We start from the raw sequence: 18,530 nt of genomic DNA, 5'->3' as shown, positions 1-18,530 counted from the left end.
CAACAACAAAAAAAAAATTATCACACACACACAATACTAATGATGCAAGTAATATATAAATGAAAGATCAATAAATGTAAAACATAAAAAATAACAAGTATATATTATATATATATATATATATATATATATATATATATATATATATATATATATATATATATATATATATATATATAATAATTAATATATCCATTAATGAATGCCTAATAGGCTATATCAACAGATATTATTGATATATTAAAAATTAATCTCTCTATATATATCCACCAATGACCAATAAATATTATATTTAATATATCTAAATATGACAAAAAATATATTTCACACACACACACACACACACATATATATATATATAATAGTGTAACAATTAATATATCCTTTAATGAATGTAATGAATGCATAATAGGCTTTATTAACAGATATTATCGATATATTAAAAAAAAAATAATAATAGTATAAAACATATATTTTCGGGCTGTATGGTGTCTTTTGAGAGAGTGAGGAGGAGCGATCGCGTGTTCCTGTTGACTGTAAGTACACGTCAGCGGTAAAGACCTCCTCATTCTCAGATCACTTTCTCTTCCTGTTTCCAACTTTGTTGCACATGACACTTTATCTTGGTGAGTAGCTCGCGCTTTACAAACAACGACATTTACGACAAATTATCATCATCGCGCACTTCGCTTGATGAATCGCGTACTTATTTCGCGCGTTCACATGACAAAACTCACTCATGAACTTCTCTTGACAGAACGATGTTCGTGTTTCACCTGTGAAAATGCCCGGATTATGCCCACAACAGACGTGTAACAGCAGTACATGAGGTTTCCATGGTGCTTTGACATTGAAAATGAGATTCCGGTTGTTGAAGAAGAACTTTATTGTGTTCCTCGTAATTTTAGTTGTGTTTATAATGTTCTTTTATTCCATAAGACGGACTAAAGATGAAGCAAACGTGGATGTGACTGAGAAAGACAGCACAGAGACTGCTGTAATGGGTAAATTTGAGTTTGGCACCGTCCAGAATATGATAAAGTCCATCTATGACAGCAACTACAGGCAGTTCATTCAGAACGGAGACAAATTTCCATTGGAGCCGGAGGCGGTGGTCGTCGTGCAAGTCCACAATCGACCGGCGTACCTCAAAATGCTCATACAGTCCCTGGAAAAAGTCGATGGAGTACAAAACAGTCTCTTGATATTCAGCCATGACTACTTCTCAGAGGAAATTTCCAATATGGTCAAGGGAATCACCTTCTGTAGGGTCCTCCAGATCTACTTCCCCTACAGCATCCAGCTGTATCCAAATGAATTCCCAGGACAAGATCCGAATGATTGTCCGAGAGACATTTCAAAGGAGGACGCCATCAAAAAGGGATGTTTGAACGCAGAACACCCGGATTCGTACGGACACTACAGGGAAGCGTCCATCACTCAAACCAAACACCATTGGTGGTGGAAGCTGCATTTTGTGTTCGAGCGAGTGCAGGTTCTTCGCGGATACAACGGATACATCGTGTTCATCGAGGAAGACAACTACCTTCTCCCTGATTTCCACAAATACTTAAAATCCATGATCGAGCTAAAGAAAACCAGCTGTGCGGACTGCGACGTCCTCGCACTGGGCAACCACAACGGTTTATCAGGATTTCACGAGCTTTCCAGCAAAACAGAGACGGCAGGATGGCTGTCCACCAAGCATAACATAGGAATGGGAATCTCCAGAGAGCTCTACTACAAACTGATGGGATGCAACAACGCGTTCTGCACCTATGATGATTATAACTGGGACTGGACCCTCCAGAACTTGTCCGGTACGTGCGTCTCGAAACCCCTCAAGGTTCTGGTGGCTCGTGGAAGCCGGGTTCTTCACACGGGCGACTGCGGCCTGCATCAGAAGGAGGATTGCCGGCCGGAGATGGCTCAGGAAAAGGTGGATGCGTCACTTAAAGAGGCACAGTCTGCGCTTTTCCCTCCCATACTGACAGTGACGGACCACGGGCCGGTGGAGCATCAACCTCACATGAAAAACGGAGGCTGGGGGGACGTTCGCGATCACACGCTGTGCATCAACTACGCAGCTCGACTCTGAGCGGGACGTTTAAATGGGTGCCATTCAGAACATCAGGGTTACATGTTGCAGGTTAAAGATTTTGCTTTCACCAAAAATAGGAAAAATGTGAGTTATATCATGGTGTGTATATATTTGCAAATGGAAAAATGTCACTCTAAAAAATGCTGGGTTGAAGTTGGGTTGAAAATGGACAAACCCAGCGGTTGGGTTAAATGTTTGCCCAAAGTGCTGGTCAGTTTTTAACTCAACTATTGTTTAAAAATTACTATATGTCTGGCTTAAAATGAACCCAAAATAGGTTAGAAATTAAAAATCAGACACATAATTACTAGATGCAAACGTAATAATCAGAAGGTGAACATTTATTAATAAGCAGTTTAATGTTTATTGTTAAATTATTATTCATTAAACTTATTAATAATAAATCAGTTATTAAACATATTAATAAATGTTAGTTTCCAACATATTTTGGGTTGATTTTAAGCAAGAAATACAGTCATTTTTAAACAATAGTTGAGTGAAATAAACCTACCCAGCAGGTTGGTCAAACATTTAACCCAATTGCTGGGTTTGTCCATTTTTCAACCCAACTTGGGTTATTTTTAACCCAGAATTTTTAGAGTGATGGATGCATCTCATGAAAAAAAAAAAAAAAAAAAAAAAAAAAAAACAGGTCGACTTTTCACCCCAAATCAATTGCTTCTGAATGTTTTACTCATGTTATTTTTTTTTTTTTTGTAATTCCCATACTGTAAGAAATTCACTCTAAAAAATGCTGGGTTGTTTCAAATATGGACAAACCCAAACCCAAACCCAACCAATTAAAAATTTAATTTAAAAAAATATAACCCAATGGTTGGGTTTGTCCATTTTGACCCAAATTTGGGTTGAAACAACCCAGCATTTTTTAGAGTATAGGATTAACAATTTTCACTCAGAAATTGCTAGTAAATTTCACAAATAATTACAAAGAAACATCGAATTAAATATGGAATGTTTAAGTAAAAAGTTTTTAAATTTACCCGTGCATCAGCTTTTTAAAAATTTAAATTAGCGTACATTAAAGGCAGTACAACAAATACTACCATGATGTATGGATACTTTACACTTTAAATAATCTCTCATTGATGTTTTGCATAATGATAATACGATTTCGCGCGTTCACATGACAAAACTCACTGAATGATGTTCATGTTTCCCCTGTGAAAATGCCCGGATTATGCCTACAAATGTAAATTAGGGTACATTAAAGGCAGTACAACAAATACTACAATTATGTATGGATACTTTACACTTTAAATAATCTCTTTGCATTATGATAATACGAATTTGGAGGGGAAATGTGCTTAACTGTGTTGTAAATAATGTCACAACACTATATAAATGATCCTGCAAAAACTGGCTTCATGTTGTTGCATATTGCATGATAATATCAAACATCTCTCTTTTTGATTCATTTGATTTTGCGGTGAAAAGTGAGCTGGATATGCCGACAGGTTTTCTGCGTCTCACAACTTTAAATTTCATAATTTTCCTGACACTTATAAATTATCATGGGGTTTAATGCATGCATATTGTGCATTTACGATTCCTTTTCATCACAAATCATAAACCTTCCAGTGAACATCTGTGTTTATTGTTCTGTTGTTAAGTTTTATTGTGACATTCCTTTTGTCTTCCGTTACTGGTGTTTCCTAAAAGTAGATCTGTTTCTTCTTTGGTTGCTTTATTTTATTTTTTTAACATTGGGGCATATTTTGGTGGTGTATTTAGGTGTGTGACTTTTATGAATCAGTGATGAATTGTAATGTGCCTTAAAAACATGCTTTAATTTTGCATATGACAGTTTGCATAATTTGCATTTGTGGTATTCCCCGTCCTCTCTCTAATCTGGGTTAGCTTTTCTTCACAATCATTTGATAATTTCTTCTTTTTTTTGACGTAAAGCTACTTTTATTGCCTTACAGTGTGTTTAATATCTTAGAAGACAGGAATGATCATGCAGAAATGCTTTTTATTTTTTCATTTTTTTTAAAGTTTAAGGCCTGGTTTCACAGAGGCTTAGATTAGGCCTTAGTTCAATTAGGACATTTAAGTTGCTTTTATTAAAGTGCCTTAGAAACAAACATTACTGATGTGCATCTTAAGACAAAACAATGGCTCTGACATATTTTAAGATATGTTAGTGCAAGTTGCTTTCAGTTAAAACAGCTCAAACATGCATTTTAGTCTGTGAAACCAGCCATAAATCTGCAATTTTTATCTAAGACTGAGTAATGCAGTTATACAGGTTTGGCTCCAGATATTTATCTGTTTATCTTTTCCCAACGAAGATGCTCAACATTTAAAGTGATAGTTCACCCAAAAATGAAAATTCTGTCATCATTTACTCACCCTCAAGTTATTCAAAACATGTACGAGTTTCTTTGTTCTGCTGAACACAATGGCAGATATTTTGGAAAATGTTTGTAGCCAAACAGTAGTGGAGCACCATTGACCTCCATAGTATGGACAAAAATACTAGTTTGGAACAACTTGAGGATGAGTAAATGATGACAGAATTCTCATTGTTTCGGGTGAACTGTCCCTTTAAGTGGAACTTGGGGTCACGGCAACTCAAACTTTCCTGGGACTGTAAAATTGTGAAATGTTGACATGTAGCCAAAGATATTCACCTTTGTCCATGATTTGGAGAGTTTCCGAGGTACAAAGGTGTTTTGTTTTGTTATTTTCAGCTGACCTTCTCTGCATGTTTCCTCTCTGTTTCCTTTCTGCGATTTCCGTTATATGTTCAGGGATGGAAAAGCTGACATGCTCAAAAGAGTTGCCAAAGTCTTTGAGTGGAAGTTGATCTTTTATTGTGTAATTGAGCGTATACTGTCTGTATATGTGTAAGTGTGTATGAGAGAGACTGCTTGCTCTGGTGATTGTTTTTCTTTAGTACGGGTAAGAGAATGAGGTAGATATGTATGCAAATGTTATGCTATCCTTTTATCTCTTAAAGCCATATTCATTTTTGACCTTTTAGCTTTGAGCCAAAGATGCATCGATCATGAGTAGTCGGCATGTTCTCATGGACAGGAGTTTAAATCTGTGTAATTTTGTTTTCTCTGATTTAATAAATTTTATGAATAAGGGTTACTTCTTGTGATGACTTTCTGTTGTGTTTGAGTGTTTCCTAAACATAGTTTTAAAACTGAGTTTGTATATATTGCGTGTGTAATATTATATTCTGTGTTTGTGTGTCTGCTTTCTGAAAGTTGTTTACAGGTTTATTGTTCAGACACTGTGAGTACAGGAAATAATTCATATGAATTTTATCAATAATTTATCAGACTGTCAGATGATGATGTGACTCAAAGTGAATCAAATGCATGACAGCATTTCCATTTATATTTTTACTTCAACATACGTTCTTCTGTAGATCATCAGGATGTGTTTTCACTGTTTGTCTAACTGTAAGCTCAGTGAACCGCAACATGATCTGACTGTCAAATAAGACAAACATGTTTTCTTACAGAGACCTTTAACTTTATAGAGCCACACTGAGCTTACAAAGAAGAATTTTACTTTTATATGTCAAGATCATAACCCTAAGGGAATAATGATAGGGTATGATAATCAAAAGTAATATTTTAGAGAGTATTATTTTGCAACGCATTCGTTCTTGTACTAGAGTAGTTCTTCCACTAGGGGGCGCTAGAAATAGCCTACCAAATATATATATATATATATATATATATAGTGAAAGAACTACTTGATATATATATCAAGATTATATATATATAATAGTAATAAAGCACCAAGTACAACCTTTTGTATAATACAATATGACAATTAAATGGCAATTATTAAAGTGCGTTTTCTCTAAAGTAAATTGTCAGGTATGATAGGTCTAAAATAGTTATGATATTTAAGAATTTTATTTTATATTTTCAAATAAATAGACAATTAATTATTAATTAATTAATTAATTAATTAAGTATTTTTATTCAAAGTCTGGATTTTCAAGACCGCTGAGCGTTGTCACGTGATATTTGTTACTTTTCTCAGAGCCATTGCTCTGACTTTTCTCAACGATTATCTGGATGACCCAATCACAGGCGTTTGCGCTTACTCGATGAGGGTTTTTAATTATAATTTGATCAAAATGGCTGCCCTGGTTTCCGCTTGTGAGGCGGGTACTCTTCTGTAAAATGTATATCTTTATAAGTTTCTATTTTTAGTTTACAAATGTTTCAGTTACGGCAAAAAACGTACTTGCATTTTAATGCTGCTCAATGGAGAATTCGCATCTCTGAGCCGCCAACTGCCCTCTAGCGGAGAAAAACTAACTGTCACTAGTCAAACGCATTTGTAACTCATTAAATTATCTTCAATCCCCAAACCCTGCAGCCAATCAGAGATCCCGCTTGGCGTCACGTGACTCGCTCAGGAGCGTGGAGTGGAAGCTCTGTGGTCTTGTGAAAAACTCTTTTGCAGCTTCATGGCGGTATGTGGCGGGCAATACACAATAAAAACAATATAATTTCACCTTGATTAATGGCGCAGGAATGATGGAAAAGACTGAAGAACCTCCTTCCTTAAACACCGAGGAAGAGAGTTCTGAAAAAGACAAGATCTGGTGTTTGCAGCGCGTGGGGAGAGACTGTGACTGGCTGCATCTGTTCGAGGACTCAGAGGTGCGTGTTTACAGAATAAACCGCATGAATTTATATGTTTAATTATATTCAGAGACTCAGTTTGACATGCAGCTTTCTGAGGCTAAATCAAGCCTTACGTGGGGTTGTTTAGCTGTGAGTTTAGACGGATACAATCCAAATAAAAACAACACTGAACAGCATTGATGATGCAGTCAAAACATGTGTGGATTATGTCCATTTGAACTCAAACTGAATGAAATGTAAGGCAATTTAAGAAACAAAGGTGTTTGTCATAGGTTAATGGCTTCAGTATGATTTCATGATGTAAATGTATGATTGCTTATTGCTCTTCTGTCTCTCTTTCATCAGGTTTCTGTTGGTCGTGGTCTGAATGTGACCCATCAGATTCTGTCAGCCAGCTGTCCTCTGATGATATCCAGAAATCACTGTGTCTTCAAGCAAAATGACGATGGACGGTGGACAGTGACGGACAATAAGGTGTAGTATGTGTCTGTTGGTCTGTCAGTCTCTCTATGTGTCTGACTGTCTGTTCCAGCGTTTGATAATCCAGCTTATGGGCTCTGAAACAAAACTTATAAATATGTGATACTATATATATATATCAGCCTCTAAGTGCCATCCGAAATTCTTTTCTTCTAAAATTAGCATTTTTATCAAGCTTGTATGTTTATGTTCAGTTATTTCACTTTAATGACAATGAAAAGGATCTATTAATTGCCATTAAAGTTAAATTACTGAACCTAAATATACGAGCTTGATAAAAATTTCAGATGGCACTTAGAGGCTTTTGCATCTGAAGTCTTTATATGATGCATATAAAATGACAAAAGTACATGGCAAAATGAGTAAAACTTAAATTAAAGCTGAAAATATAAAAATAAAAGGTAATTCAAAATATTAATAAATACTATAATAGTATATAAATAATACTAAAATGACACTAGTGCTATCTAAATGTAAAACAAAAAAATAAATAGAAATATTAAAATAAAACTAATAAAAATGACAAAAGTACATGGCAAAATTACTGAAACTTAGACTAAAAATAAAAATAAAACTAAAAATGTAAAAAAGTGAATTCAAAATATGAATGAATATCATAATAGCAAATACATATTACTAAAATAACACTGGTACCATCTATATATAAATCAGAAATAAAATAAATAAATAAAACAAATAAAACTGACAAAAACTGGAAACTTGGTTACAGACAAGTTGGTCGGCTAATAAAGTTATATAATTAATTATATAGTAATAAAATTGACAAAAGCACATAAAAAAAAAAAACAACAACTAAAAATTAAAATGAAAGCCGAAAAAAATATTAATACTAATAATAGTACATTAATTATACTGAAATAATACTGGTGTTATCTAAATGAAAAACAGAAATAAAAATTCAAAAAATAATTAAGGCTAAATAGAAATATTAAAAAGTAATAAAAATGACAAAAACACACACAAAAAATATTAATACTATAATAGTACATAAATTATACAAAAATAACACTGGTGTTATCTAAATGAAAAAGAAATAAAATTAAAAAAATAATTAAGGCTAAATAAAAATATTAAAAAAGTAATAAAAATGACAAAAGCGCATTAAAAAAAATTACTAAAATTTTAAAATTAAAATGAAAACGGAAAAAAAAAATATCACTATAATAGTACGTAAATTATACAAAAATAACACTGGTGTTATCTGAATAAAGAAAAATATAACTGTAAGAGTGCTTCTATGTTGTTTTTTTTTATTTACATATGTCTAACTTCTCTTGTTTCTTTATACCCAGAGTCTGAATGGCGTGTGGGTGAACGGGAGACGGATACCGCCAGGAAATCCCTTTTTACTCCAGCAGGGTGACTCTGTGAGACTCGGGGTCCCTCTCGACGGCAACCCGGTGGAGTTCGACTACATCCTGGTCCAGAAGAATTTCACTGAAGTGAAATCATTCTTGTCTGGGAATCATGACAAAGAATCTGGTGCTGCTCCCTTAGGCCAAAAACTGAAAAACTCTAAGCGGAAGTTTGATGGAGACGAGTCGGAGCCGTGTCCCGCTCAGCAGTCCAAATCCAAGCTGTACCGCAGCTCCTGCCCGGATAAATCGCGGGCACAGCCCTGCCCGTCCGGGGAGCGCCGGGAAACTGAGAAGTTTTTCTGTAAACCTCTGGAGGAGGACAGATGCGGTGATACGGCGGGAAGCAGCTCGAGCGCGTGCAGTGAAAGCAGTCAGCAGCTGGCTACCGTTCACCGTTACAGCAAGAACCTGATGGTCCTGAAGGGCCGCGTGGGCGACACGCAGAAGCGCGCAGCTGAGCTGGAGCGGCAGCGGCATCAGACTCCGGAGAGAGAGCGGGAGATGCAGGAACTGCAGACGCAGCTGGAGCTGTTGCGGGGTCAGCTGAGGTCGCAGAAGGAGCAGGCGCTCAAGCGCATTGAGAGTCTGGAGAAATCCTTCTGTGAGGAGGAGCGGCGCCTGGAGGTGAGCGGTCAACAGGAAGTAATGCTTTTTTGGGGGGTCTTATGCTGCATTCCAGACAAGGTTGGACATGGGAATATCCCTGATTAAATGTCCCACTTCAGACCTCAGTGATTTCCAGGCAGTCAGACGTCACGTTCACATGTTGACTACATGATGTCGCCATGACACAACTAGAACTATATCATTTGTTTGTTTTTTAGATGCATTTTTTGGCTTTTTATTGAGATAGGACAGTTAGTTGACAGGAAGTGAATTGTGAGAGAGAGGGGGAAGGGATCGGCAAAGGTTCATAAGCCGGGACTCGAACTCGGGTCGCCTAAATGCAGCCGCGCTGTGTCGACACGCTGCCCACTAGGCTATCGGCGCTGACACATATTGTGTTTTTGTGTCAATTATGGCAAAAACAGAATAAAAACAACATAAAATTGCTTTGAAAACAGCTGACAAAAAGCAAAAACAAAGGTATTATTACACAAACTGAATGTGTCGTTTGTTTTTACATTTATGCTTATTGGAAGCAGGACTTGCTGACATCTTGGAAGTGACGTCAAATGACGCGTCTCACTGAGGTCGGGGTTGATTGATGTACCCTGAGTTCACAGGTCAAATATCCGACTTTGAGTGGCGTTTGAGTGAGGGCTGGTTGCATAAACTGCTAAGACCAGTTTTACAAGTTAGTCATCAAGATGCTTTTTATTTTTAGGACTGTTCATAACTTTAAGTCCTAAAGTGAATAATAAAAATGTAGATTGGTCTAATTTGATACTGAAAAGTAAGACTGATTACCCCTAACTAACTGCTAGTTGGTGATACTAGTCTTAAAGGGTTAGTTCACCCAAAAATGAAAATTCTGTCATTAATTACTCACCCTCATGTCGTTCCACACCCGTAAGACCTTCGTTCATCTTCAGAACACAAATTAAGATATTTTTGATGAAATCCGAGAGCTCTCTGACTCATCCATAGACAGCAATATAATCACCACTTTCAAGGTCCAGAAAGGTACTAAAGACATCGTTAAAACAGTCATGTGACTGCAGTGGTTCAACCTTAATGTTATGAGAATTAATTTTAACGAGAATACTCTGTGTGTGCAAAAACAAAAAATAACTTTATTCAACTTTATTCTGTGTCATTCTCATACACTGTTTACGTAAAATTAAGGTTGAACCGCTGCAGTCACATGGACTGTTTTAACGATGTCTTTAGTACCTTTCTGGACCTTGAAAGTGTTGATTATATGGTCAGAAAGCTCTCGGATTTCATCAAAAAAATCTTAATTTGTGTTCTGAAGATGAACGAAGGTCTTACGGGTGTGGAACGACATGAGGGTGAGTAATTAATGACAGAATTTTCATTTTTGGGTGAAAAAAAAAAAAAGTACACTTCTATAATGTGCTTAAAGTGCTCTATTTTCACACACTAATTTTGTACTTAATATACTAAAAATTCTTCTTTAGTACTTCTTAAGATAATCTTAAGAACATCTAAGTGTACTCAACTGTGCTATTTTGAGAGACCATGAAATATGAACTAAAATGTGCTTTTAACATACAATCTCTGTATTAAAATAATGTATTTAGTTACCACTTGTAGTACACTATGGATTTATTTTAAAGTAGAGGCGGCACAACCAGGGTTGCCAGGTTTTCACAACAAAACCCGCCCCCTGGTAAATCCCGCGTCCTGTGGGGTAAAATCTGCATTTTTTTTTTTTTTGGTGGGATTCCCCTAACTAAAACTAGCATTTAAGGGGATAAATATCACATTATTGAGATCACTTCAACCTGCGGCAACACTGTTAACGTAGCCCAATACCGTGGGAAAACTGCGGACTTGGCAACACTGGCCGCAACTATAATGATCAGTCTATAATTTGAAGCGGTACTAAACTGCAGTGGAAAAACAAACTGAAAGTAAAGCGGGTCTCATAATTTGCCCTGGAAGTAGTAGATCATCCAGGTACTTTTCGCTTTCGCATGCTGTTTTTCGCCTGCTAAATAGTAGGAAAGCATGTGATTTCAGATGTGGCCAAAGTGTACTGATAATTTTTGTTATTTGAAATACAGCTGTTTAAAATATACATATTAAATTAAAAACTTGATTAAATATGTTGTTAACTGAAATATAAGTTTAAGTTAAAGTACTGAAATTACTAAAATCTAAATAGAAATCAAAAATGACAAGCACATAACAAAATTACTAAAACTAAATTTAAAACTGAAAATACAAAAATACATATATTTTTTAAATTAATAAATACTTTAACAGTGTATAAATAAATCTAAATAACATGGTGTGTGAATTTCAGAGCCGTATCTAGAGCATCATTACAGTGAGGTTTGGATAAGCATATTTTCTTTTCAAAAACATATTTTGTTCATGTTTCTCTTTCCCATTTGGCATCCATGATCATCCTTTTTCATTTCATCACATATTTAGATGAATTAATAAAGCATAAGCTGTAGCTGGAATGTCTTTCTTATTAAAGTTAAATGATCTGCTGGAAGTTTTGCTTGATTGACTGAGATTCAAAACCTTCTTCTTCATCTAAATATATATTTTGTTGTAGCCATGATCTAAAAGACACACAGAGACACATTGAGTCATGGTGCTCATATGGGTGATGCAGGTTTGAATTTCGTGTTATTCTCCGAACCAGTTCTCTCCAGCTTCCTGTTTCCTCTCAGATGATCCATCAATTAAAAATAACATTGTTTTACAGCTAATTTCTTGCATAAGGGGAGGCTGCGGCTCATAATATAAAGCTATGGTAATATCGTCTGTGTGTTGACTCGTATATGTTGTTTTCCCAAGACTGAAAAAGCACAACAGAACGAGGTGGGCTTGAAAAAACAACTTGAGGAGGCATTAAAAGAGGTAAGAGGAAAAAACTGCACATCATCAATATTTTACGAGTACAAATGCAAGTATTATATAATGTTTCCTTTAATTCAACAGCACCGGAAAGTTATTGAAGAGCTCAAACATGCTCGGGAAGGATTCAAGGAGGCTCTTCAAGCCAAAGATAAGGAGCTGGAAGTTACAAAGGTAATTATGGGAAGTTGAGCATGAAAACAAGCATAGTATGATTTTAATCAGCATGGACAATAAAATATATGCAGATAAACAAGCACTAAATGAAAAAGTTCAGTTCATCCAAAATAAAGCGGTTATTTTTCTGTAAAAGTCAAAAGGTCAATTTCTGATAAATTTCCCATCCGTTCTTTCCCAGTTAATGAAAGTGAATAGAAACTCTTTCAAGCTGCAGAAAGATTGTCATGAAAACAAACCTTTTCATAGACTAAAATGAGTGACTGGTGACCAGATTTTGTGGAATTGTAGTAATTTCTTTTTTTTTACATAATGCCTAAAAAGTAAATAAAACAATAATTTGTAACCTTCTCCCACAGGAAGAGAAAGAGAAGGCCAAAGCTCAGAAAGAAGAAGTGGTCACACAGATGACTGAAGTGCTGGAGAGTGAACTGCAGTGCAGCGTTTGTTCAGAGCTCTTCATTGAGGTAAAAAAAACATGATGTAAAGAATCATGTGATCAGATGTAGGAATGACAGGGAAAGAACACTGACTTATCGAAAGATCAAAACTTTCTTTTCTATAAATTTCACTAGTGTCAAAAACAAGTGTAGGTTGACGTAGTGTTTTGTAGAAAAACTCCAATGGAAGTGTACAAAGGCCCCTAAAGCTTTTGGACACTTAAAAATGTCTGTATTTTATTGCATTAGATACAAAATATCAAAAAACAAATGTTGCTCAATTTTTTTTTCTTCAGAGCCACCTTTTCAGTTATTTTTAAACGACTCAAGGTCAGATTTTGTTGATGTATGAATTCAATTCTCCTCAAAATCAGAATGTAGTTCATAACATCAACAAATGTAATTGTAAATTGTAATATAGGTTTGAGTTGCTTTGAATAAAAGCGTCTGCCAAATGGATAAATGTAATTAAATGAACTAGTGCTGTCAAATCAATTAATCATGATTAATTGGATCTAACATAAAAGTTTGTTTGTATATGTATGTGTGTGTGTATATATATTATATATATAAAAAATATAATCTAAAATGTGTGTGTGTATACAGTATTGGTCAAAAGTTTGGTAAAAAAAAATAAATTACTATTTTTAATGTTTTTAAAAGAAGTCTTCTGCTCATCAAGTCTGAATTTGTTTGATCAAAAATACATAAAAAACAGTAATATTGTGAAATATTATTACAATTTAAAATAACTATTTTCTATGTGAATATATAGTAAAATGTAATTTATTACTGTGATCAAAGCTGAATTTTCAGCATCATTACTCCAGTCTTCAGTGTCACATGATCCTTCAGAAATCATTCTAATATGCTGATTTGCTGCTCACTTATTATCAATGTTGAAAACAGTTGAGTTGCTTTTTGGAACCGGTGAGACATTTTTCAGGATTCATTGATGAATAAAAAGTTAAAAAGAACAGCATTTATTCAAAATGGAAATCTTTTCTAACAGTGTAAATCTTTTTATCAATTTAACACATCTTTGCTGAATAAAAGCATAAATTTCTTTCAAAAAAAGAAAGAAAAAAAAAATACTGACCCCAAACTTTTGAACGATAGTGTATATTGTTACAAAAGATTACTTTTGTCACAATATTACTTAATTTTAACTTAAGATTACTTAATGTTTTTTTTCTGTATTTGATCAAATAAATGCAGGCTTGATGAGCATAGGAGACTTATTTTTTTTAAAAAACATTAAAAATAGTAATGTTTCCAAACTTATATATAGATATAATCGCATCTAACATAAAAGTTTGTGTGTGTGTGTGTAAAATTATATATATATATACACACACACACAAACCTTTATGTTAGATGCGATTAATTGATTTGACAGCACTCAAATGATCATGTTCAATATATTCAATATATTTGTTTCATATTTTGAAACATAACAAACTTAGCATTTTGTGAAATTGTTTTAATTAAAAAGTGTCCTTGTGCTGAGTTTCTTTAAAATAAATTCTGCTTGTTTTGATATGTTGCTATATATTGCAAATAAATTAATACTGTGTCCAAATACTACCGTTCAAAAGGTCAGTAAGATTTTTTTAATATGTTTGAAAGAAGTCTCTTCTGCTCACCAAAGCTGCCTTTATTTGATTAAAAATACAGTAAAAACAAGAAATATTATTACAATTTAAAATAAGTGATTTCTATTTGAATATATTTTAAAATGCAATTTATTCCTGTGAATAAATTTCAGCATCATTACTCCAGTCTTGGACATCTCACATAGTCAGACTTTAAATATCAGCATAATGCCTGGTTTATTTCACAACTTATTATGATGTAAAGTGACCAATCACGGATTTTGTTTTTAAATGCCATTTCAGGATGGATTTGTCTAAAATTATGCCACAAAAATCGACTAGGTCCACAAATTTAGTTTTTGCAATTCATTTCCAGTTTTGTGCTCAATGTGCGGTAAGTGAACGATGCACCACGCAGGAAACAATCCTCTTGAACTTTGACCTCTGTGACCCCCTCAGGCCGTGACGCTGAACTGCGCACACAGCTTCTGTCAGCACTGCATCCGAGAGTGGCGCAAACGCAAGGACAAGTGTCCCATGTGCTGGCAGACCATCACGTCTCAGACGCGCTCTCTGGTCCTGGACAACTGCATCGACCGCATGGTGGAGAACCTGAGCGCCGACATGAGAGAGAGACGTCTGGGGCTCATCAATGAGCGGAAAGGTGAGAGGTGCGTGACATCACTGCGTCTTCTGTCTGATGTGAGTCTTTGAGAAGTTAAGGCAAGACACCTCAGGTGAATTGGTTAAAACATTTAACTGATAGAAATCACTGTACTTCCCCAATTGAGGAGCTGCGACAATAGTTAAAAATGTTTTTGCCTGTAGTGTCTTGCCTTAAATTAGCAATATAACCAACAGCTGTGTTGCTCAAAATGTTAAAATCAGGTCCTCTTGCAAGTCTAGTTACAAATGGTGCTATAAGGACATACCTGAAACACAAAATCTAAACTGTTCTCAGGTCAGAAAGCGAGCGTCTCTCCAGCAGTCGTGGTAATAAACGACGACAGCAGCAGCAGCAGCAGCAGCAGTGACGCGCTCTTTCAGAGCAACAGCTCCGTGTTCTTGGACTCCTCCGACTCCAACGAATCTCTGGTTCATTTTCCCAGCGATGACGATTCGTCCTGGACTGAGGAGGACGATTATCTCTGAGAAACACTCAGACATGCACTAGTGAAGAACAGACACAGCTTGTTTGTTTGTTTGGTTTCGTTTAGCCATGATATTTTTATGTTTGTAGCTCACTGTATGAATTGTTTTGGGCTTTCTATGTTAAAATAAACGTTAAAATTATTTTGCACTCAGCCGTTTGGCAATTTTTGTATTTAATGTCAGATTTGCATTTATGGATCTTGAGAGAGGAAATGTCATTGCTGGCTATGCAGGCCGGACTGCGGACTGAGCCATTGGATTTCAACAAAAATATCTTAATTTGTGCCCTAAAGATGAATGAAGGGCATGAGGGTGAGTAATTAATGACATTATTGGGTGAACTAACTCTTTAATAATGCTGCACATTTTCTCTCATTTAAATCCATGTTTTCCACAAAATCAGCTCTGATAATATGAAAAACATTTTTAAACATGCTTATATTAAATACATGTGACAAAGTATGTCATTCCCATTATAATCGATGTGGCTGTCTGTGTGAGGTGTGGATTTTAAAGGGAACATGCTTTGGGTTGTTTTTCATGGTCCAGTATCTGACACAAGAGGGCAGCAGTGTGATATGAGTGTTTGATTAGTATGGGCTTGGCTTGTATATCCCTGCTGAACGTACATTTGTCATCTATATTTGCGGTGTTTAAAATGCAACAGCATGAAAATAGCTGATTGCATTTTGATCTCTAATTCCAAATTGTTTTTGTTGCCCATTTGCTATCATTCCTGCATGCTTTAAGGAAAGACACTACAGGTGAATAGACAAAAATGTGAACTAATTGATATCGCCATACTTCCCCAGTTGATTAATCACAGTACATTAAGGCAATTGTTTTGTATTAAAAGTTTTCTGAAATTTAATTTTTAAATATCAAATTATGCATTATATAAACAAACATGCACTCATTATCAGATATTTCCAAAACAGAAATCTAAACACTAGATAAAGCCAGTTTATTATTTCAATTAGTTTGACATATTAAAGGTTTTTACAAGGGGATTTTGTATATCCTATCACTCCATAAATCAGAATATACTGTCAACAGCCAGAAAAATTTATAGGAATAATATAAATCGGTCAAATAATTTATGAACAAACCCCTCTGTAAAAACCTCCAGAATATAGATAGGAATAAAACTGTAAAGTTTGGTTTACAACAAAAAAAGTGTATTTTAGATGTTTTCTTTCTATTAGTCTGAAAGAAGACATGTTTTTCTCACCTGGGCTGGGCTTGCTTGTTTGTTTTAAAAAAAAAAGTTATATTTTTGGCAAATGTAAAGGCCCTTTCACACCAAAAGTGAAATGAATAAGCCTCAGGCTAAAGGAAATGCAAGTTCACGCCTGTACAGTAGAGGGCGCAGCTCAAACAAACCTTTCAGCTGTGCTGCCATTCTGAATCGCAGAAGAATAGGATGTAGGAGAAGAAAGTTCAACCCTCCAACTTCAGCAGTAAAAACAAAAAATGAATCACAAATGTGATGTTTATCTAAAGTCATTTTTGCTTATTCGTATGGTTAAATTGGATCACTGAAGCTCAGCAGCAAATACATTAGTTAATAAAGTGAGATTAAATACATAAAGTATATTTGAGTTATTTAACATTTAATTATTGCAGGCTTGCATATACGTTTGTGTATCACTGTTTTTCTTAATTTTGAGGAACACTGAATCTGTTTTTGTGCAAGTGAGATGTTCACATTTAGTCTACAACTACAATAACCATTATGTTCACATAGCGCACACTATGGAAGCTTGTTTCCGCCATTAAATAAAAAATAAGAAAGATAATTGACTTTTTATCTCACAATTCTGACTTTTTTCTTGCAATTGTGAGTTTACATCTCGCATATAAAGTCACAATTCTGACTGTATAACGCAATTGCGAATTAAAGTCAGAAATGCAAGATATAAGCCCACAATTGTGAGTTATAAAGTCAGAAGTTTGAGATATAAACACAATTGCGAGTTATAAAGTCAGAATTGCATGATATAAAGTCAGAATTGTGAGTTATAAACTCAGAATTGTGATAAACTTGCAATTATAAGTCAGAATTGCGAGATAAACTCACAATTGCAAGACAAAAGTCAGAATTGCGAGTTTGTTTCGCAATTCTAACTTTATTTCTTGCCATTTTGTGTTTATATCTCGCAATTCTGAGAACAGTAGTCAGAATTGCGATATGTAAACTCGAATTCGTGATAAAAAGTCAGAATTGAGAGATTGCAATTATTATTTTTTTAATTTTTTTATTTAGTGGCGGAAACAAGCTTCCACAGCACCAGTGTTGCCAAGTCCGCTGTTTTCCTGCAGAATTGGGCTACTTTACACTGTTGCCGCAGGTTGTTTTATCATGTCCGTGGGTTAAAGCGACCCCAAATAACATGATATTTAGCCCCTGGAATGCGAATTTTACCAGGGGAACCCCACCAAATACGCGGATTTTACCCCTGGAACACGATTTTTACTGTGGGACCCCCATGAAACGCGATTGAGCTAGTTTTGAGTTGTGAAAACCTGGCAACCCTGCATAGCACACGATGGCTCTGTTAATATTTTGTTGTAAATTTAAAAGTAATGCATTACTTTTCAAGTTACTTGACAAAATAATCTGATTACGTAATTGCGTTACTTGTAATGCGTTACTCCCAACATCGAGGATCGCGATTATCTCATAACCTTTTTTAATAAACCTCTTTTGCAACAAGCATAAATGGCACCTCAAACCATGTATCTTGGTGAAAAAAATAAGTATTTCGTTACGAGATACACCATTTTGTTAAACCTTGATATTGTGTCAGCGACTTTTCCATGTGCGAACACCCAAAAATCTACAAAGATGAAGACCTAAGCAAACTAATGCTGTTTTGTTCTTCTAACTTAATCATTGTTTACTTATCCTGAAAGCACAGAATCTGACTAACAGCACGAGGCTCTGGTGAACTGTGAGGGTCTGAAGCAGCTGTCGAGCGCCAGCGCTGTGATTCACCCAACTGGGCCGCATGGAGAGCGCACTTCACCGCCAACCTCCAGAGCTCTTCGTCATGTCA

General features: G+C 35.3%; 2 protein-coding genes across 3 annotated transcripts; both read left to right on the top strand.

Annotated features, from left to right (window-relative positions):
- The first annotated feature begins 546 nt into the window (after positions 1–546).
- LOC127502121 (alpha-1,6-mannosyl-glycoprotein 2-beta-N-acetylglucosaminyltransferase) lies at positions 547–5,221 on the top strand. Its single transcript, XM_051874689.1, has 2 exons — positions 547–626; positions 758–5,221. The coding sequence occupies exon 2, from the start codon at positions 857–859 to the stop codon at positions 2,096–2,098; it is 1,242 nt and encodes a 413-aa protein (XP_051730649.1). The 5' UTR covers positions 547–626; positions 758–856; the 3' UTR covers positions 2,099–5,221.
- A 1,257-nt stretch (positions 5,222–6,478) lies between these two features.
- rnf8 (ring finger protein 8, E3 ubiquitin protein ligase) lies at positions 6,479–15,623 on the top strand. 2 transcript variants are annotated; one of them, XM_051874687.1, is made up of 8 exons: positions 6,479–6,762; positions 7,093–7,221; positions 8,541–9,230; positions 12,048–12,110; positions 12,192–12,281; positions 12,644–12,751; positions 14,779–14,983; positions 15,281–15,623. In XM_051874687.1, exons 1-8 carry the CDS (start codon positions 6,634–6,636, stop codon positions 15,469–15,471), a joined length of 1,605 nt encoding a protein of 534 aa, XP_051730647.1. In that variant the 5' UTR covers positions 6,479–6,633; the 3' UTR covers positions 15,472–15,623. The 2 variants fall into 2 exon arrangements, with proteins under 2 accessions (XP_051730647.1, XP_051730648.1); XM_051874688.1 differs by having other exon boundaries at positions 14,779–14,990.
- The last annotated feature ends 2,907 nt before the right edge of the window (positions 15,624–18,530 follow it).

Source organism: Ctenopharyngodon idella, chromosome 20 (assembly GCF_019924925.1).
Source record: "Ctenopharyngodon idella isolate HZGC_01 chromosome 20, HZGC01, whole genome shotgun sequence".
In the NCBI taxonomy this organism is placed as follows: Eukaryota; Metazoa; Chordata; class Actinopteri; order Cypriniformes; family Xenocyprididae; genus Ctenopharyngodon; species Ctenopharyngodon idella.
This window is presented reverse-complemented; position numbering and strand designations above follow the sequence as displayed.